This window comes from Tigriopus californicus, chromosome 9 (assembly GCF_007210705.1).
Source record: "Tigriopus californicus strain San Diego chromosome 9, Tcal_SD_v2.1, whole genome shotgun sequence".
In the NCBI taxonomy this organism is placed as follows: domain Eukaryota; kingdom Metazoa; phylum Arthropoda; class Copepoda; order Harpacticoida; family Harpacticidae; genus Tigriopus; species Tigriopus californicus.
In genome coordinates this window covers 10,613,288-10,627,411 of record NC_081448.1, presented here as the reverse complement: position 1 = coordinate 10,627,411, position 14,124 = coordinate 10,613,288, and the positions used below count along the sequence as shown (strand labels likewise).

The following is a 14,124-nucleotide window of genomic DNA, read 5'->3' as shown; positions in this document are numbered from 1 at the left end:
CGACGAGCACTTTTGTTTTGGCATTACATCACGCATCTCGAGCGCAAGCCAAGGGTACGAGAATGATGATAATGTCTTCGCACTCTTTGCAGTTCTCCACATAGGTATGCTTTGGTGTTCTTTCTACTCAATGATCTAACAAACAGGCTCGCTCATCGATTCAGAAACGAGCGGCCCCCATCATTGCCTGTATTTAAAAAGATACGATTCGATTCAAGGTCATGATCATAACAAGCTTCGATGCAAGGACTTGGAAAGTCCATGGAAAAGATACATGTTTATTTTTCTACACAAGAATATAATTAGTGTGTTTCAATATTTCAATACTTGGGCCCGTCTGTGCTCCTCAGATGAGGGTTGGCCATGAAATCGGTACTTGAGAATGACACAGGCTCTCTAGTGGGAAACTTGGAAGGATTCGAAAGATGATGGGGATTTGAATTTCTTTCGTTCCAAAATGAATCAGAGGCCGGCATGAATTCCTTATCTTTGATCATAGAATTTCTACTAAACCCAGACATTTCACCCCCACTAAACCTACCCTCTTGGCTCGAGCCTCTGAACCTATCAAATTCTGAGCTAGAAGTGCCTGAGAATTGGAAATGTTTTTCATCATCTCGTCCCATGTTCGAGTCCATTCTTTGTCGAATATTGTTCTCGAACATAGGTCTTGAAGGATTGGGATTCATAGCACTGAAACTGAAGGACGTGTTAAATCCACGGAGAGTAGGGGGATGAAGATCAGACGAGTCGTCCATTTCCAGGGGACCACCAACCTTGTCCCACGGCGTCTTGACTGGAGGGGTTACTTTCCAACCAGAGTCCCCGGACATCCAGGATCCCTCTCTTGCAGAAGTCTCTTGCCAACTAATCTTTGATTCAGTGCCAGACTTTTTCCACGGGTTCATTGACATGGCCTGACTAAGATCAACTTCGTCTCTCTGGGGGTCACTCCAATGACCAATTGGTCTTGGTTGAGTTTCGCATTGGTCCTCCTGACCAACAGACCACCGCGACAATCGCTCATCTTGCAACTCTTTCTGTCTGGGCATCTTCCAAGAAGGCTCACGAGGGTTAAAATCGCTGTCATTCCGACCATTTGATGGCTGAGTTGATAACTCAAATGGAGTGGGCAAACGCTTGGTTAACCCACCAGACAATGGCTGAAACTTGGCTCGAGCCGGACTACGGGGTGGAGATGGCTCTGTGGGCAGAGTTGGATCGTAAACCCCCGAGGATTGGTTCTCTCTCTTAGGGGTTGTTGAGAACTGTTCTTGTTGCCATGGATTGATTGGAACGTCTCTGGGTTGTCTCTCTAGAGGCGAGCGGACACGCTCATGGCCTACAAGATTCAATGGTAATGGATTTCTTGAACGAGGGGTTTGTTCAGTCCACATATTAAGTGGTTGCGGATGATTGTCACTCATTGGAAAAGATTTCTGATCAAGTCCGTTCCCTTTGTCTAAAGGAGTAGATCTAAATTGATTACTCAACCCTGGAAACGAGGTGTCATTATCAAATGGCCGAATCTGAGTTCCGTATTCATTTTGGAGACCTTGGTTCATTTCAGCACTACCACCGCTTCTTTCTGCCGTTCTTGGAATTGATTCTCTAGTTTTCTTTTTTGATTTGTCAAGAGCACTTTCGCGCGAACGCGAGCGTTTTGATCTGGACCGTTCTCTTGATCGCCTCGAACTCCCTCGAGATCTTTCCCTGGATGATTGGGAATTTCTGCCTGAACGATCGCGATCCTTGGTACTATGGGAATGAGCTTTTGGATCTGAAGTCTTATGCGAGATATTGGCAATCTCCTTAACATCATATTGAGGCATTCCTCCATATTCTACAGCGTCTTCATTTGTGCTGTTCTCAGACGTTGTAGGTTTACGTTCAACAGAAACCGTGTCCGCAATGTTAGAGGAAGTCGCTGTTTTGCCCAATAGGTAATCTTCCAAATCGTTTATATCGGAATTCCGAACCAGCGGGATCTTGTGAAGTTTACCCGCTTTTTCATAATTGTCCGTGCCTCTGGATATCGTTTCAATGAAGAAGACGATGCAAAGGAGCGAGTAGAATTCCGTATTAATGCCAGAGGTCCGGGCAACTCGATAATTTGTGCTGATTTCTTCGGGAAAGGATCTTTTGTCGAAATGAATCTTGCCCTCACGTCTGACGATTGATTTTCCTTCCATAGTGTAAAGTCTGACCAACTCCAAAGGGGAAAGATTGTCTTCAGGTAGAGCTGGGAGTTCCTTTTTGCTGGGGCGTTCCAATGATTTTGACGGTCCATGGCCCTTGGATGCCTTGAACTGATTAAGCATGTTTCTCATCTTGCTTACACTTACCTCTTTCTTCTTGGTTTGTTCTCTCCTCTTTGCCTCTTCTATTTCCTCCTTATTCTTCCGTTCAATTTCCTCGAACTTGCTCTGCAGTGAGTCTACTTTAGCTTGAATTAAGGATTGCTCTCTTGCAGCAATAATAATCGGATCCTCCGCCTTCATCAATGACGTCTCGTCCAACAAATAGCTCTCAAGACTTTTACCAATGGTGCCGAGCTTGAAATTTTGGCCCTTCAGATCATTCTGGAGCTTTTTCTTGCTCAACCTTTTCAGGCTATTTTGACTGATATCACCGTGTAATTGCTGGGTTAGAGCGGTGGTGAAAATCTTGGCCAAATGGTAAGCAACTTCATAATCGACCTTAGTCCGAAGGAGATCCATTGACACAGGTCCATCGGGATTCTGTATCATAAGTGCCTTGGCACAGAGACTGTTGGCAGCAATCATATTGTGTTGAGAGGCATAGGTGTTAATGGCATCATAAAATGGATAATGGGGATTGCATGCAGCCATCGCTTGTTGCTGGAACGTGTTTATAGACGGTACTTCATTGGGCGCAATAATCTGATTTGGCAACAACGCACTGCTTTCTTCCGGTTTCTCCCATCGAGTGGTCTCTTTGTAATCCTCTTCCGGTAATGGTTCGATCCTCATCTTTTGAAATTCCGAGGGAGACAAATCATAAGCCTTCAAAAAATCTTTGAGTGTCAGGGATTCGTGGGGCATTAGAGTGGCAGACTTGGGTCGGACATCGCCAATAAATGCCACATAGGCAACAAAGTGAATGTCATTGGAGCTCTTCAGAAATTTCTTGAACTTTCGTTTCTCGGAGCTTGAAATTTCCTCTAATTGGCATTTGATTTTGTCGCCAATCTTCAAAAATCGGAATAAGTCTGCATTTCCCACGTTAACAGAATGAATGTAAAGATCTCTTCTGGTGAAAAATGCGAACTTCCCTTCGTTTGAGCCGGACATAAGCTTTACCAAACCCCCGTGTCCACGAGTGTGAGCTTCTACTTTGGCAATTTCAACTAGTTCTCCTTCATCCACTCGAGAAGCCAAAGGAAAGAAGTTTTTGAGCATCAATTTACCATCCACCCATCTCATGAAAGCTTCGTAGTCGAGGCTCCGACTTCCCATCCATGTACCAAATTCCAGGTCATCCACTATTGAGACTGGTTCCTTTTTGATTTGACCGATGTAGCAGTTCTTAACTTTCCCTCCTCCATTGACAGTGTGGACCTCAGCCACAACTTCATCCCCACCGCGTACATTGTACAGGAAATCGGCTTGCCGTAGACAATGGCCCCATATGTAAAAGGCGTTGTTTTGGACAAGAAACTTCTGGCCTTCATACTCACCCTCACTTAAAACAATATACAATGAAGAAACTTTGGCTTTGGAAGTGAAGCACTTAGCCGGTTTTTTAAGCTGAACTATTTTCCCTGCCACCAACGCTATATCGGCCGTTGTCTCCTTTCCTTCAGGCGGTTGATTTTGGACCGCAACATTCGTCGGTACAATTGTGGGTTTGCATTTTGATTCATCCGTCTTCTTCTGGGCTTCCTCCGCAATATCTTTCTTCTCGCCCGTAGCCCCTGATGGCGGTGAAGGAGGCAAAGACCCCATAGCGGCCAATGTAACTTCTTCTCCACTTGGTATGTCAATATCACCTATTTCATCCACTTTTCTACCCCCTTCAATCTTTTTGACTTCTACTAAGTACCCTTCAATTGCAATCCAATCCGGAGTGATCTCGATCAGTCGACATGTGACTTGAATATCCCCGTTGGGACCAATCTCTTCTTCATCTTCTTGGCAGGTCACTTTCGTCCCCTCCGAATTTGAGGCTACCTTGCAAACAATTTCATCGCCGGGACTCATGTACTTGTTGATCTCATCTAACGACTTGGCCTCCTCAGCGGACAACGTTTTGCCCTTGGGTCCTAGTCGAACCAATCCGGGACGAATAACTCCAATGGTTTCCTCATCATTGTCCATGAACTCGAAGAGCACAGCCTCTTTGTTCACTTGGAAGAGGGTTCCCACGACTTTCCGAGCCATGGTGTTCCAAGCACTGCGTGATAATACGATACTCTATTAACCAATGATCAAATCAACAATTGAGGTTCCACTTTTCCAACTGTATGCTCGGGCAGGGGACACCATACTCATAACGGAACCATCATATTACCTGATTTCGAGGCTCTTCTCAAGTAAGTAGTAACTTCAACCGAGCAATCTGTAAATGCAAATGACGCACAAGTCAGACACGCTAATCCTGCGCAACAACAGACCTGGAGAGGATTTAGGAATCCGGGGACAAGCAAAGGTCAGCGAGACATCAAGAACGATCTCATTAGTCCACGCGGATGGAAAATTTGATGATTACCAGGATTGAATGGTACTTAAGACTCTTATATCAACCACGGGTCCTCCGTAGATAGGGTTTGATGGCTGCTTGATTGACGTCATCATTATTCATATCAGCCTGAAAATCAAAGTTCCCGACCCTTCATTTAATACTCACCCAAGGTGAAAAGAAATATATGGAGTCGAACTAGTGGTTTCAGGCACACCCACACACTCTGGTAGGGACGCAACCTCCTTTAAGTTGAATGTTATGTTGATCCGTTGCGAGCGGGAACAACACGAACACTGAAGATTGATCCCTTTCAGCTTACTTCGGTGCTAAAACCTGATTTGTTTCCTTGCCAAATGAGGAATGTTGAATATGTATCACCAAAGGAAGCCTTCACAAGAAAAGGAATCATCACTTGTTTTCGTTCTTATTTTTCAAGGAAAGTTGAGCGCATGAATTGCAGTACAAGTTTTGCAATGATCAATATCCATTGGATGTGAGAGAAGTTGATTTCAGCTTTCGGCCAAGAATGGTCTCCCTAATTGTTGGGGTTTCGTGATTTTTTCAAACGTACTGTGGTTTTATTTCACTCAACCTCTTATTTCATGAGTGATAGTCTGTCCTTTTCCGGGTGTAGAATTTATTTCTGAAAGCCACAAATTAGCTTTGATTTCAACGCTTTCAGATAATGGAAATAAGAAATAACTGCTTTGTTCGGCCTGTTAAATTTCCAACTTGGATCCGTCGATTTCAATACCAGATTGGGTCGCCCAGCATCCAGTGATAGATTTGTGCCCGAGGTACTTCTTCCTCACCCAATCGGGCAAATGGTCGCAAATTGAACTATACTCGGCATAGATGGGGAGTTTATTCAATAGGAAAGCTGCGAAGGGTAGAGGCTCCTTTTCTGTCGGGTAGCTCGATTCAGTTCCCGGGGGCAAGAGTCTCTTGGGCATCTTCACGTTTATGTTGGTGTCGCAGCCGGGTTCATAAAAGAACGGAATGGAGAACCTGCAAGCAAAGAATCACTAATATGATTAATTGCTTATAAAAGCATAACTAGTTTCCACTTCATTGTTCAAATGTATATTTTCAATCCCAAATTAATGTGGCTCTAATGTGTTACAGTTTTTTTGCCCAATAGTTGCCTTCTTTCTTTCTCAATATTTTTGCACCTGATATGTACTAATGATCACTTTTGTCAGCTCATGCTGGTCAATAAGTATCTGTTTTTGATGTGAAATGCTTAAAAAATATTTTTCATTGCATTCTCGTCCATCACAGTACATGATCACAAACCCAAAAAGAATATGACTTGCCAAAGAATTGTTTCTGAATGGAACCCTACCTGTCCTCTCCGATATCAATCACACGATGGATGGTTGCCTTAAATCGTCCGTTAGACATTTCCGTCATTTGCTCCCCTAAGTTGACCACAATGGTGTTGGGAGTCTTGGGTGGCGGGACGGCATACCAAATCCCATCAACCTGGATCTCCAACCCGGGATAATGAAAGGTTTGCAGGAGAGTGAGGAAACCACTATCCATGTGAGCAGGCGTCGACAAGACTGAAAATTGAAAATGAGTTTGAGTAGGTGGTTTATAGTTTCCAAATCCGACATGAATAATGAAATTGTTACTTCGTCCGTCTGGAAGGTAAGCTCCTCGCGGAATGTTCTCTACTCTTTTGGGATATTGAAGGGGCCGGAATGTGTGTAGAGGGCAATCAGAAAACATTGTCTCAAAGTAACTGGGATCTTCACCTCCTGCCTCAGCCAACAAGCTCATGATTAAGTCGGCCGTTTGATGCATGAGATGTCGATGATCATACATAACCTACATATGAGTCACAGGATGTAAGTTTATTCTTGGATACAAAGAGTAAGAAACCAAAACAATGTCGTTACCTCATAGAATTCATCAAGCTCTTTTTCTCGGGTCTCAATTTTTAAGAAAGGGGTACGTTCCACCAATGGAATGCCCTTTAAATGAGCCGGGATCTCTAAAAGGTGGCCAAGGTCGAGCCCTCGTTTGCAAGATAATTGTCCCGGCTGGACGGGAAAGTAACCGCGGTAAGAATTCGAATTATTTGGATTGAACGCTCTGAAGAGCAAAGTTTAATCATAAAGTATTTATGAGGAGTCCATTTCACTCTATGATTGAGATTACCGTGTTCCACATTGTTTGATTTTGTCTTCTTCAGGAATGTCGTAGAAGAAAAATTTGGTCCATTTAAGCAGTTTTGCCGAGTCATACCCTTCAATCCCTTTGATTTGACAAAAACCAACGTTGGAAAAACAGTCCAGAAGCTGTTGAATGACCATAGATCGAGAGGTGGCATTAAGCAGATTTTCTGGGGACAGATCGACCACATCTAGGATGATGTCTTTTGGAGAAGCCTCCATTTTGAACACGGAGAGAGAGAAGTTGTATTCGTGACCTGAGTTGGACTGACTACTTTTCCTTGGAAAATCTCACAGATGACACTAACAAAACTGAGTTGAAATGAATGATCCTCAAACTAGTTGGCGTCATGAATGACTAAAAGACAACGTAAAATTCAACCAATTTAGCTCGCAATTGATAGCATTTTGTGCTCGGGATGAGACAAGAAAAGTTTCCATTTGAAGATAGTGGCAACACAAAAATAGATGAAAAAGGCCATATTTCAGAAAACTTGGGTGCAATCACTAGAGAGGGACAAGTTGAGGTTTGATGTCAAAGTTACGTAAAACGTAGTAATTTATTGAAGCAAGAAAAATCAAATGTAAGGATGCACACTGAACCGCATACTTTATTAATGATCCCGCTCTTTCCAAAAGAAGTTTAAAAAAAGAGTTTAGGATGGACAAAAGTGTCATTTCGTGGCTAAGGAGTAAATTAGAAACCAAATAACCCTAGTTGTAGAGGTAAATTTGATCTTGATATTTCTATGATAAGATCCATCCAAATGTCCTTGAATCAATACATAACCAAATAACGAGTTGTACTGAATGAATCTTTTGAATTCAAACAAAACCCGTTTGAGTGCTTTGAACGTTCACGAAGCGTTTTGGGCAAGACATTTATTTGCTGAGACATAAGTTTCTCTGGAAAAATAATATCTAGAGTATGCAGGAATCAATCATTGATCGATAATTATGGCAAAGATGTCATTTCTCGTTAAAAAACAACGTAATATAACAAAAAGTGAAATCCATATTTGTTGACGTTTTTTCTTACCTAACAAATTAAAGTGTAACTCAGGTCTAGGCGTCATTGGATAAACCCTTGGATGAGAGATCAAAATCTTGTCTTCAGTTTATTGCTTTACTATAAAGTCTTCGGAAAATATTCCCACTTTACATGTTGCCTCAATCATCACGGGAATTTGTGCTAAAATGAAGAATTTGTCGGCCAAAGCAACATACCAAATCAGCAGTTGACATCATTTCTTGTTCTGAAGATTTTTCAAACCGGAGGAGTACTTTACACCGATCGGTACATGTAAACAAGTGAAGAGCTCAATTTGTTTTCTGAGCTCAAGGCAACCCCATATAAAAAGCTGCTGGAAGTAAGGCCGTTTGCACTCAAATGAAGTCTGAAGAAATGGCTCCACATCAAGATGAAGGTCAGAAAGAGTAAGTATACGCCTCTGCTTTGAAAGACTTCAATATATTGACGGCACTGATATCCATTTTTAGACACGGAGAGGATGCCGTTCCACCTAATATCAAGTTGGAAATCATTGATTTATCTTCAGAGGCTCTTGCATGCGCTGATCGTCGAGAAAAAGCCCGCCAACAGATTATTAACAGTTTTTCTACCTTGGGATTTTGTCAAGTCTCCGGAATGAATGACTACTCCGCAGAAGCACTACTTCAAGGATCAAAATGGTTCTTCGATGACGTGTCGGAGCAAACCAAACTCGACCAAATTGGCACCAAGTGAGTGACACGTTGTCTAGACCATTATTAGAAGAGCTGAAAATCACCTTGCGCCTTTTAGAGCCTATAATCCAAGTAATAAGAATAGTTACCGTGGCTATTTCCCTGCCCAACATGATCGGATGTCTTGCAAAGAGGGTTACGATGTGGGCCTTCAATGGGAGATCCCGGATCATTTGAAAGACATTCCTTTGGTCGAACAAACCCCTATGCTTCATATACCAGGCCAAGAGAAGGAAGTTGAGCACTATTATGAGGTACATATCTACAATCACATCCTCATACAAAGTGGAACAAGAATCTAAGTGGGTTTCCTCCTTCCCCCCCCTCCCCCAACTAGGTACTCTTCCGCCATCGCGATAATGTTCGTGGTGTTGGAGACACGATCATGAGTCTCATTGCTGAAGCCGGAGGCGAGCGAACGGATTACTTCAAGCGAATGTTCTCCGAGTTTGCACAACACACCCTAAGACCAATCCGATATCCCCAAAGGGTGGGCGAAGTTCCAAAAGACGCTATCTTACCAAGCGGTCGAGGTCAGTACTCTCAGTGTTACAGTGCAATCAGATCGCAAAGAAACCAAAAAAGTGCATCCAAGGGCTCATTTCCTTACCAATTTTCAGTGATATCTACCCCTGCTCATGCTGACAGTGGGTTCTTGACCTTTCTTCAAACTTTTGATTACCCTGGTCTTGAATTATTGGTGGATGATAAATGGTATGCCGTTCCACCCAACCCTGAGACCCTTATCGTTAATGTAGGCGAACAATTGAGCGAGATGAGCAACGGACGGTTTGCGGCCACTGTCCACAGAGTTATGGACATCGGAAAATCCCGGTAAGGATTCTCTCTCTTAGAACCCATTTGGTTTTCTTTTCGGTCTTGATCGTTCTAATATGTCTCTTGAATTGTGTCTCAATTTAGGTTTTCAATGCCGTTCTTCTATGAGCCCGGAGCGGATGCGGATATCAACACCAAAATCCCCGCGTCGCTTTTGCCTCCCGAAACGGAGGACAAATTCGATAGGTCTTACTATCCTTACGTGACATTCCTCTTCTTCAAGTTGCCCATCTATGCCGAGTACAGCCACGTCTCGGATAATATCCCCGAGTCTATCTATAAGAAGTACATTGAAAACTACGAGCCTAAGGAATGTTGGGCCACGAAAACGGCAATTCAGGTGGATGGCGCGACGTTCATGCAGCGCAAGCTCAAGGCAAAATACCGAGAAACGTTTTCAAAATCCTAATTTGTTGCATCGTCTCCTGTCACACTTTGTTTTGAAAAGATTTGAACACAAGATGAGCACACTCTTTTTAAAGGTACTAGCATGCGTACGATTCAATGACAATATATATCTTTCTTTTTTTCTTCCAACCGGACTTGGAAATATGCAATCCAGTTCATTTGAAAAGTGGCATTTTAAGGCACTGTCTATGAGTCTGCATCGCTTAAAATGCATCACAGACGCGAATTTCATCCGGGGCAGATGTTTACGAACATAGAGGCGACATAAAAAAGAACTGGAAATGTGTTGGCCACTCTTCACTTTGAGCGTGAGATCACAAAAGAAGTCAGTCCCTCCAAAATATACGTACGGCAGACTACACAAGATGTTCGGGTCCTCCAATCTTCTCCAGAGATAAAAAATCTTATTTGAGTTTGAATTCAAATTCAAACAAGGTCCAAGACAAAACGACTTGACGGGACCCATATTAGTAAAATACGCAACAAAACTATTTCAGGTGTTGTTAATTTCAAGCCTTAGCCATTTCTCAATCGTTGTCATCCTCATTCTGAAAGACTAATGATTTGCGATATCTTAAGAACTGAGAATATGGGAGTATGAATAGAAATTGGATCAAAATGCTTGCAAATTTCAACGGCTTATTATCAGAATGCGGTTTTGGCAGTCTTCGGGTTCAAAAAATTTCTGTGTTACAAGCTTAGTTGAAACAAGCACGAGTCAATGTAACAAACTAATCAATCTTTAAAGAGATAACTTGAGGCACAGTATAGCAGGAAAATGACAACAAAATACTGGTTTCAAGGAAGAGCCAAGTAGAATGGAGATTATAACGCCGCGGTTTTACGATTTTGTTAATGGAATCGCGGATTAGGCCTTGAGATGACACTATGTCATCAACAATAGTCGAATTAAAAGAAGATCCAGACAACGTGTCTTCTCTTTTACATCCAGTGTCCTCTCGGCTACTTTTTGGTCGGGTTCAAGGATCAATTTGCAAAAGTTAACGTAGGTTCAGAATCACAGACGTACAATAACGAGCCAAAAAAACTTTCTGTTTCTCATTTTCAGTGAGTTTTGATACTAATGACCACCCTAAATGTAATACTTAGTGAGAAATGTGGTTTCTAATGGAAGGATTCATTTCCCATCCCAATTGCGGACACATGGCTGTCTTTGCTGAGAAATGCTAACACTGTGTACGAACGATGGGGTGTTTTTGATGCTCCGGTTTTGAAAAGAAGACTTGGCTTCATTTCTCGTTCATTTGTCTTCCATTGGCGGTGAAACAAATGGATTATCTGCACCTAATTCTACATAAGGCTGATGACTAGACTTTTGGGTGTGAGCCTAGAAGACACCTTGGGGCCTTTGAGCGATTTCCGGACAAATCGATTCGTGACTTCAGTTATCTTCAGGGTGGCGATTTTCTTGCCGAACGAAACACTCGGGTGGCATATGACTGGGACTAGGACGACTAGGAAGTGGGTGCATTTCTAAATGATCTTTGGCTCTTCACACTTCAATAGTTCCTGGGTAAGTTCAAGTTTTATCCAACGACGGCAGCAAAGACGACGAGGCATCGGGTGGCACGTCGTTCCAAGATGTGTTTTTCAGGGTGTCATCCCAGATGAATGTGACATCCTCGCAACAGTTTGAGGCAAAAACGCATCATTGCGGAAGTGCAAGGAGCTACACTCATCATACTCGTAACTAGGTGCATCTCACTAACTTTTTAAAATGGGTTAAACGATGGGTTCAAGGTGAAGTGTACCGTATGAGTACTAGCAATACACGTGATTCTTCCGAGAATATTCTTCCAAGTCCAAAATCATTAACAACGGCAGTTTGAGCATATCGTTTCCGAGTCCTTAACCGTTCCAATGACCGGTTCATAAAAACATTTGAACATGGTTCATAAAATAAAAGCCGTGTGGTAGAAGAGCTCATTCGTTTTTCCACTCCTATATTGAAGTGGCCAACAAGTGCTAATACTTTTTATGGCCAGCCCGCCGATTTGAATCCCGACAATTGAACTAGACACATATGCATTCAAATATCGTGAAGACACACTTATTGTGCCACCCCTTTCGAAATGGGTTCCTCTTCCGATCCAATCAAACTCGTCAACCAACATAGCCCAATAAGCGCCATCGTCTTATTCCATTCGTGCTCTGAGCTCCACACGACCCAATCTCACGGCAACTATTGGGCTAAACGAGCCCCAAATCGTGGATGAGGGGGACCACAAGGATTTGCGGTTCTTCACGCCGAGTGAAGATGGGCAACAACCCAGTATTATGATTAGGCTGAAACGTGACAACAGATGGCTCAAACAAGTCGACCAAGGCGGAAACGGTTCAAATCGTACGGCATCGTAAATTAGCACTTGAAGTCTGAAATTGATTTTCATAGCAGGTTATGCGAGGACCATACCCAGGGTATCTGTCAACGGGTTAACTTTTATATGGTGGAGATGACTCCTGTTTTCCTCCCTTTTCAGAATCGGCCCAAAAGACGATAAGCAAACATTGGAAGGGTTACGCGAAGCTATATTAAAGTATGTACTTACTACTTGGTGTGGGAAACTTTATGACTTGATAATTGAGGGGTCTCGTTGTTTGCTCAAAGTCTTGTAGTTGGTGGCTGGAGATTGAGCATCCGGAAGACCTCCCTTAAATGATGCGCATACGAAATTGAAAATTGCTCTATTAGCTGTCTGTGGCAATGTGGACCTACGAATATTGTCGAGTAGTTTATGGCATTAGTGTGGGCGGTCGAGCTAAGCAAAAATGGGCCCTCCACCTCCTTGCTTTAACATATTTTGAATGACAGGCCATTATTTAGCGTGGTGTTGAGGAATTATGAACGTTGTCCTATTCAAGATAATGTTCGAAACAGACTCAAGCTTTTGGTGTTCCGTGCTTTGGTGGTTGGCCACTATAGAAATCTGACAGAAGAATGATCTAAATCTTCCATTCATCACTTTTGGTGATTTATGATTGAAGCTAATTTCAACCTCCTACATTTCTTGTAAGTACTGTGTCTTCGTCATCTTAAAGTTAAGTCGTTGTTATGATTGGGTAATGGCCATGTAATAACCTTTAATTCGATCGAGATTATCGCCTTATCCTTCAATGCCTTGTGCATAAAGCAGTCCATTCAAATTTGAATCTATGTAACATCCAACAAAACTGATGAAATTTTATATTATCTCTAGTTGCCACGCAGTTAACAAAAGTACAGTATTAATACATAAAGAAAAGTTAATCAAAGGTTTTTCGATCAAATTCACACTATGAAAAGAGTTGAAAGAATGTGGTGTTGCTCTGAATTTAATTGAAACACATACGCTGCTCCCGACCAAACAATTCTTTCGTGAGGCCCCCAACCAATATGGAGAATTAAATTTGCCCACTCTCGGGTCCGTCATCTTGCCATTCAAATGAGCAATTGTGCGTGGGTTGGTTTGTGGGGAGACACCAATGCGGCAGGACCATGTCTAATGTCTGGAATCAATTACAGTCCTCAGAAGCTGGTGGTTAGGTTGATGATGATATGTTGATATCATGAATGGAGCCCGCGATGACGTGAAGTGGTGAACCTATTCGAAATGGCTTTGCCCGCAAAGGTCACAACGGGAGTGTTAGACAGGCAAAACTAGGGGCTTCATTTTTGAAATCGGTGTGAAGTGAACTACTGATTGGGTTTCCATCATCTTCCTCGTCAGCATTGACACCATGTAGTACACAGAATAACTCTGAGAAACAACGGGATCATCGGCTTGGAATGGCGTTCTCATCCAAACTTGGGTGATATGTACTTGCTCTTACATCAATGGGGAATGTGCAGTCTAGCTTGTCCACAGATTTGTGCACTTGAGATCAAAATGGGGGAATTTGTGAGATGGACCGTTTCTTCCTCATTTTCAAGATTCCTTCCCTTTCTCGTTTTACCTTGAGTTGGTAATCGGTGCTATATGTTCTGGACCTCAAAAGCGTTGGACAAGCGCCTTCTTTTAGCCCCTGGCGACAAAATGTTGCTTACCAAAGAGAGCATTTTCTTGGAAACGAGTCTCGAAATTACATCGTTATGCTTGAAGTGGGGAGGAATAAAGAATGAAAAAGCTAAAAATTTACTTAGCTATTGCTGCATCTCTTCGCAACGATCGCCATCGTTTTAGATGAGATGAAGCACAAAATGATGATCAACGTAAGAAATTATTTTTGTATCCCCGTCTTGAAAATACTT

The 14,124-nt window shown here is 42.6% G+C and overlaps 3 protein-coding genes across 4 annotated transcripts; 1 reads left to right on the top strand and 2 right to left on the bottom strand.

Moving 5' to 3' along the window:
* Positions 1–258: 258 nt before the first annotated feature.
* LOC131886522 (uncharacterized) lies at positions 259–4,403 on the bottom strand. The gene has a single exon (XM_059234886.1). It carries the CDS (start codon positions 4,401–4,403, stop codon positions 321–323), a length of 4,083 nt encoding a protein of 1,360 aa, XP_059090869.1. The 3' UTR covers positions 259–320.
* A 921-nt stretch (positions 4,404–5,324) lies between these two features.
* Positions 5,325–7,485, bottom strand: LOC131886529 (uncharacterized). Of its 2 annotated transcripts, XM_059234894.1 has the most exons (5): positions 6,871–7,479; positions 6,609–6,804; positions 6,342–6,537; positions 6,050–6,269; positions 5,325–5,712 (listed from the first exon to the last, which is right to left on the bottom strand). In XM_059234894.1, the coding sequence occupies exons 1-5, from the start codon at positions 7,104–7,106 to the stop codon at positions 5,424–5,426; spliced, it is 1,137 nt and encodes a 378-aa protein (XP_059090877.1). In that variant the 5' UTR covers positions 7,107–7,479; the 3' UTR covers positions 5,325–5,423. The 2 variants fall into 2 exon arrangements, with proteins under 2 accessions (XP_059090877.1, XP_059090876.1); XM_059234893.1 differs by having other exon boundaries at positions 6,050–6,537; positions 6,871–7,485.
* Positions 7,486–7,804: 319 nt separating this feature from the next.
* Positions 7,805–10,009, top strand: LOC131886528 (uncharacterized). Its single transcript, XM_059234892.1, has 6 exons — positions 7,805–8,321; positions 8,385–8,627; positions 8,689–8,884; positions 8,968–9,163; positions 9,251–9,464; positions 9,552–10,009. The coding sequence occupies exons 1-6, from the start codon at positions 8,275–8,277 to the stop codon at positions 9,874–9,876; spliced, it is 1,221 nt and encodes a 406-aa protein (XP_059090875.1). The 5' UTR covers positions 7,805–8,274; the 3' UTR covers positions 9,877–10,009.
* The last annotated feature ends 4,115 nt before the right edge of the window (positions 10,010–14,124 follow it).

What these genes read in the sequence shown, in the direction of transcription:
- LOC131886522 (XM_059234886.1), bottom strand. Translation starts at nt 4,403, where the DNA reads ATGGCTCGGAAAGTCGTGGGAACCCTCTTCCAAGTGAACAAAGAGGCT.
- LOC131886529 (XM_059234893.1), bottom strand. Translation starts at nt 7,106, where the DNA reads ATGGAGGCTTCTCCAAAAGACATCATCCTAGATGTGGTCGATCTGTCC. An exon ending in ATCAAACAATGTGGAACACG is followed by an intron (nt 6,805 to 6,870) that starts GTAATCTCAATC and finishes TTTGCTCTTCAG; the next exon opens with AGCGTTCAATCCAAATAATT. An exon ending in AGCTTGATGAATTCTATGAG is followed by an intron (nt 6,538 to 6,608) that starts GTAACGACATTG and finishes ACTCATATGTAG; the next exon opens with GTTATGTATGATCATCGACA.
- LOC131886528 (XM_059234892.1), top strand. Translation starts at nt 8,275, where the DNA reads ATGAAGTCTGAAGAAATGGCTCCACATCAAGATGAAGGTCAGAAAGA. An exon ending in CTCGACCAAATTGGCACCAA is followed by an intron (nt 8,628 to 8,688) that starts GTGAGTGACACG and finishes TGCGCCTTTTAG; the next exon opens with AGCCTATAATCCAAGTAATA. An exon ending in ATGGACATCGGAAAATCCCG is followed by an intron (nt 9,465 to 9,551) that starts GTAAGGATTCTC and finishes GTCTCAATTTAG; the next exon opens with GTTTTCAATGCCGTTCTTCT.